Source organism: Opisthorchis viverrini, assembly GCF_000715545.1.
Source record: "Opisthorchis viverrini unplaced genomic scaffold opera_v5_110, whole genome shotgun sequence".
Taxonomy (NCBI): Eukaryota; Metazoa; Platyhelminthes; class Trematoda; order Opisthorchiida; family Opisthorchiidae; genus Opisthorchis; species Opisthorchis viverrini.
The window spans coordinates 1,327,169-1,332,777 of NW_008751760.1; the positions used below are offsets into that span (position 1 = coordinate 1,327,169).

Here is a 5,609-nt window from a genome sequence, read left to right on the forward strand (position 1 = left end):
TTTTATTTTATTTCGCCCGCAGGGGTTTTGCAGAAAAATGCATTGTGCCTCTAGACGCTGGCGACACTGAAAAATCACCTACCGTTGAAATTTCTGAGTATTAAAATTTCCGACCAATCAGAGCTTGCCTGGAAGCTGTTCAGGCAAGTTGACCGAACTTCCAACCAGTCATCTGCAAGTTTGGTTTGTTGGCCTTGGTAGCGCCTACCTTCGAGTTACGGTACAAAAACGTTATTCCACTGATTTGGCTCGAAAACCCAATCACGTTAACGGAGAACGTTGGTTAGATCTTAACTAAAAAAGATTTAAGGAAGGTACGCCCCCAGCAATGGGATACGTCTGTGCGACAAAATGAATACAGAACGGCAGATTTTATTTCTGCCAGTAAAATCATACCGACAGCTAATGACAGTTCACGTCGTAACGTTCAATGGGATTCAGTTCAGTGGTGCTGGCTACCTCGCGAACTATACAGGCCTCGATATCTTGGTTCTGGATTGGATTAGTGAGCTTTAGCTCTTTGACCAACAATTCAGTACCGTTTTGCAACGAAACAACTGTAGATGGCCGTAGTACGTTCACGGGAAGAGCACATCCTGACCATTTCATGGTCACTACAGTTACAGCCTGAACGGAAACCAGGAGGAACGTACGTGACTGGTTATACGACTGGTAGTGTCCGTCACCGGTAACCCTCCGACTTTAACTATTTTGGCAAGTTCTGCCAGTAGCCTCCTAAGTTGTACCCTCGTTTGTTACTTTTCAATATGCTGTCCCGTTCGTTCCACTGTTAGCGGGATAGTCAAGAGGCAGGGTCCAGTAGAAGCGACACCGCAACTGTCATATGGACTTCAGATATTGGTTCAGGGATATGGGGGGACGCTCTCCCTGGTGGACGCAGGGTCGCGTGACACATCAAGCTTGCGACGCAAATCAGATGACAGACACGGTCATAGCCGTGATGTGCCTCTGAAATGGAGGTCACCAGATCTCATATCAGTATTCTCGCTGCCACAGGGATGGACCAACATGCGACAGCACCGTGATATTAAAGCAGCGTCTGGATGAACAGCGTCAACAGGGGGAGATTCTCAGGGGTCGCGCGCTCTTATTAACGGGACGTCACATCGATTCGCCGAATATTTCATTTGCGGGCAGCGGCCTAGAAGAAAGCGCGCCATGATTAATCAGAAACAAATAAGGAACAAGCATTACGGGTCGATACCTCTCGCTCTCACAAAGAATCTAGAATATACCTTGGTTACCCTATGGATACTGTTCCTACAATCCTCCTTCGTCTGCTTAAAGATTTGCCTCAACTACCGTGCCTTTTGATATGCCAGAGTGGACGGAGCAGAAGCCAATGACCGACATAGAAGTTGCACAATCGTTCGCGGTACGCAACACGTGATGAACAATTTCACGAGGCTACTTTGAAAGATTTAGAACGCAAACAGAATGTCAGTGGAACTAAGCCCATCGACTGTGATCCCAGTTTTCGGAGTGCGTGCAAGTGTATCACGTGAAAACCATCGTGGCGTCAGCCTAGCACCCGTGGCATCCAAGGTACTCTTCGGCATTATTTTACACAGGTTTGTCCATTATCAGGCGAACCGGAGGAGTCAAGCTGCTTTTCGCTCTGGTGCAGAATGTTTCGACCACATATTTACCAGCATCACTTGCCAATGTCCTGCGTTGGCCGTTTTTGGTATGAAGGCTGATTTTGACTCGCTGTCGTTCATCAGAAAATTTGAAGCTGTCTGGTGACCAAAGATTGTCCTTCCAAATTCGTATCCCACGATAGGTGCATTACTCAGGCTTCATAGGTTACGCTGCTTGGGGCATATACTCCACATGCCAGAGAACCGTCTGCCTTGAAGGGCTTTTTTCCTAGATCTGTGCTGAGTTGATGCGACCAAGAGGTGGACAGTGTATGCTCTGACTACGAAGTATGAAAACGCCAATCAGTGACCCGAGTCGGATCGACAACTGCGGCCTCCTTAGAAGGAGATCCCGGTACTGAACTCACCAGTAGTTAATGACGCTGACAGAAATGGCCCAATCGCGCATTCAGTGGTGCCCATTTATCAGAACTATCGCCTTCAGTGCGTACCTACCCAGTTCCTGAAATTACTGAACACGCCATCACCCCCAAAGTTTGGCTGTGCCCCACACTCTGCCACTTTCCGGTGATGGAAACTGTAGCATCTGGAACTCAAGGTACGTGGTCTATAGCTGATTGTTTGGTTGACCGATTGGTTGCTTGATTCTCTGCATCCGCTGACTTCACTGGCATGATTAAGTTTCAGTTAAAACCACGGAGTCTTGGCACCTTCAAATCACGTATTCGTAATTGGCATTTGGTGTCTTCTGGGTTTGCCAGACATTTGAACGAGCAATGTAGTGGTTGACACCTCACGTGATCAAGAGGGTTGGTCTTTTTAACCTTATGAAAATTTTCTGCCTGGCTAAATTGTGGTTCTTATCTCCGTCCGACTGAGGTCACATGAGTTGTACTGAAAGCGAGTGTACTAATTTGCACATCTCCATGACTGCAGAACTAAGTGGATTCTATGAAACAGGAAGAGAGAAGCCTCATACATCATCCATACATCGGTAGCATAGCGATGAGGCTCATGAAGCATTTTGAGCCGAAATATATGGGAAAATATGATCGCGATCCTTCAAGGAGATGATGCATTGAGTTTATTCGGTGGTGTTGTCCTGATTGTTCTCAATCGCTTGATATTCTTGTGATCGTCAGTCAGAGTGCTGCCTTGTAAACTCTGTTTTCTTCTGGGATCTACCACCTGCCGACCTGACATCGTACACTTTTATTTTTTGAAAAGTGGAATTATGGTTAGCGAATACACGTACGGTCCCATACGTTTTCGTGGGATCTTTCCGTCATTTTGAAGAATGACCTCTGTCCGCATTAATACATTGCGGAATAGCTTATTTTGAGCATTGCCCACGTAACCGAAAACATACTCTCAAGATAATTTACATTTTAGCTCTTTCCTTCAAATGACTTCGGACTATCAGTATATGCCCCGTTCGCGGCCAGTCCCCGGAGTGGAATATCCGCTCACCGTAGCCTATTGTGGAGGTAAGTATGTGTAGGTCTGTTACAATGTCCCAGAATGTACTATGCCAATAGAATATTGTGAGTTTTCATCAGCTCCTGATAAGTGTCGCTCGTGGATGGAGAAGAACCTCCCTGAGGAATTCGAGCGACTGACAGCTTGTATGTTTTAACCTTCCCGTTCTATAGTAACCCATTTTTAAGGTGACGGTGCGCCACCTGCAGAGGCTCCTGCCAAAGGTCGTCAAGTTCGGGGTGGGAAGGGTTCCGCACCTCGCAAGCCAGCTAAACAGAAGATTACGGTTTTTAAAACATCTCGTGGGAAAAAGAAGTTCACAACGAGTGTTGTTGGTCTATCCACTTTTGGTATGTCACTTGGTTCTCTGCCCGATTCCTAAAAACTTGTTTATCTTCCATCCTGTCCCCGCCTAAGCCACTGAAAATAACCCCTCATCTTCGTAAAACCCTTCTAGACTTCAACCGCCATATTCTGAATTGCCTAGCTGCCGTGCCATCCGAAGGTTGCTTGCGCAACCTGACTATTTCTACTCGCCTTTCTCCACTGGGAAAAACGGCTGCTAAGTGCCGAAGGAGCACCACAACTAAACGATTCAGTCTATCGTACTCCCCCGGTTGTTAGTAGATAACAATACCTGGTAAAAGCTTAGAGACTTATCAAATGGAAACACTGCACAAACTGCAACCACTCCTGTCCATCCAAACGCATAGGTCCGTCACGAAGAGGCTGGACGTTACCATGCTGTGACGCTTTGCTTCCAAGAGGCTCGTAATGAGTGCGGTAGTCACAGGGGGATCAGCTTAATTCCATGCGCATAAGTGACCTACAGCTTTATTATTCGTGGATTCCAAAAGCGCATTTAACTCAGTTGTCTGGTCTGTTTTCCTTGGCACGCTTTCCCATCAAGAAATGCTCTGGAATTTTGTGAACTTAATAAGTCTTTTATATTTTCATACTTCCGGATGTACAAGACTACACGGTTAGCTCTCGAAAAGCTCCCGTGCACAAATTGTTCACCATCAGGGATGTACATTCAATCCCTGCTTAATTTGGTTATCGGTGAGACAATCGAGACAAACGCTGGGAGGTTGAGACGTTTAGAATGTGTCCGAGAACGAGTTAGAATAGAGTCCAGGTTTTCGAGGATAAGCAACGTTTTACTTGTCTAAGAACAAGCGTACATGAGCTGAAATGTAAATACCAAGGCTCAGTACGAGTATATATGGTAAGTATAAAAATAAGCACACAGAAATCATGACATTCACCCCGACATTGTTTGAATGAACATATATGAGCTGACGTAGCCAGGGGGTGATGTACTGGATCAGGCTTTTCTGTTACTCAAACTGTAAAGATGAATGCGTCGCTGTTGTTCTAGAATTTCGGGATAACTCGGTTGGTATTCGGAGGACGGTACCGAAGAAGATTCAGATGCTTCAGAGCTATCCGGCTGGCGTCCGGTTGTTTCAGTTGTATCTGGGTGTTCAGTATCCCCATTGGATTCAGATAGATTGCGAACATTGTCAGTTGTATTTGGAACCGCTGGGGCTAGACGACGAGGGGACACAGTTTCGACTCTTCCGTCCCGATGAGCAATGTGTGCGTATTGTGGGTCGCAGTTCGTAACCCTTGTGTTCATATAGCAGCTGATCAAAGCCTTGTAAATCTGAAATATGCGAGCGGCGTCGTGTTTATTTTCGGAGAGAAGTCGCAGGTGTTTATAGATGGACTGACTAAAGTCATCCCCACCTTCCGCATGTGCTTTGGACCCACAAAATGTAAGCCCATGCTCCTGGATATGCAGTCGCTGAACACACCACTTTCAATCCAGGGAAAAGAACCCGAAATCGTGGAGGGTTTTATATATCTTGGAATTTGCATAACTTCGGATCGTAGTGTGACAGATGAGGTCAGCGCACGAATCTGCAAGTCTCGGGTCGTGTTTTCCTATTTAAGATACCTATGGCGTCCAAGTGGCATATCTCAAGGGACACGCGTATCAGGCTACAGTAAGGGCTGTTTTGTTTATTTGGCTGTGATACTTGGCCTGTTCGGGTTGCAGAACTGTGGTGACTTCCGGTCGTGGACAGCCGTTGTCTCAACCATAACTGGTGTAGGTGGGTGTTTGTGTATCCGTCGTTGGGGGGCGGGGGGTTGAAAGCGACTGTTCGGCTGTCAGTTTGGGACTTCGATCGAGGAATTTGTCCAGTACCAGAAGTTGCCTTGGTTTGGTCACGTTCCGCGTGTCGAGCCATCGCTTGCCGAAGTGTGCTGTTTCCCGTGCCCCATTCATAGTGTCGGAAGCAGAGAAGTGTCCAACCTTTATAATTGCGGACGGGTTTGAAACCGATTACGAAAGGTCTGGGTGGTACTGATGTGACTCGGTGTTGCTAGAGTTGAGTAGTTCCAGGACGGGATTAGAAAGGAGACAGAATAGGAAGACGTAATGTACGCTTTAATCGTCTAATAACTGTAGTACATGAGCTGAAAATAGAGTGAGAATCA

At 46.5% G+C, this 5,609-nt stretch overlaps 1 protein-coding gene across 1 annotated transcript; it reads left to right on the forward strand.

Moving 5' to 3' along the window:
• Positions 1–3,027: 3,027 nt before the first annotated feature.
• Positions 3,028–4,730, forward strand: T265_05507 (hypothetical protein; the record flags this gene model as incomplete). The annotated part of the gene is made up of 4 exons (XM_009170529.1): positions 3,028–3,109; positions 3,143–3,247; positions 3,290–3,451; positions 4,483–4,730. 4 exons carry the CDS (start codon positions 3,028–3,030, stop codon positions 4,728–4,730), a joined length of 597 nt encoding a protein of 198 aa, XP_009168793.1.
• Positions 4,731–5,609: the final 879 nt, after the last annotated feature.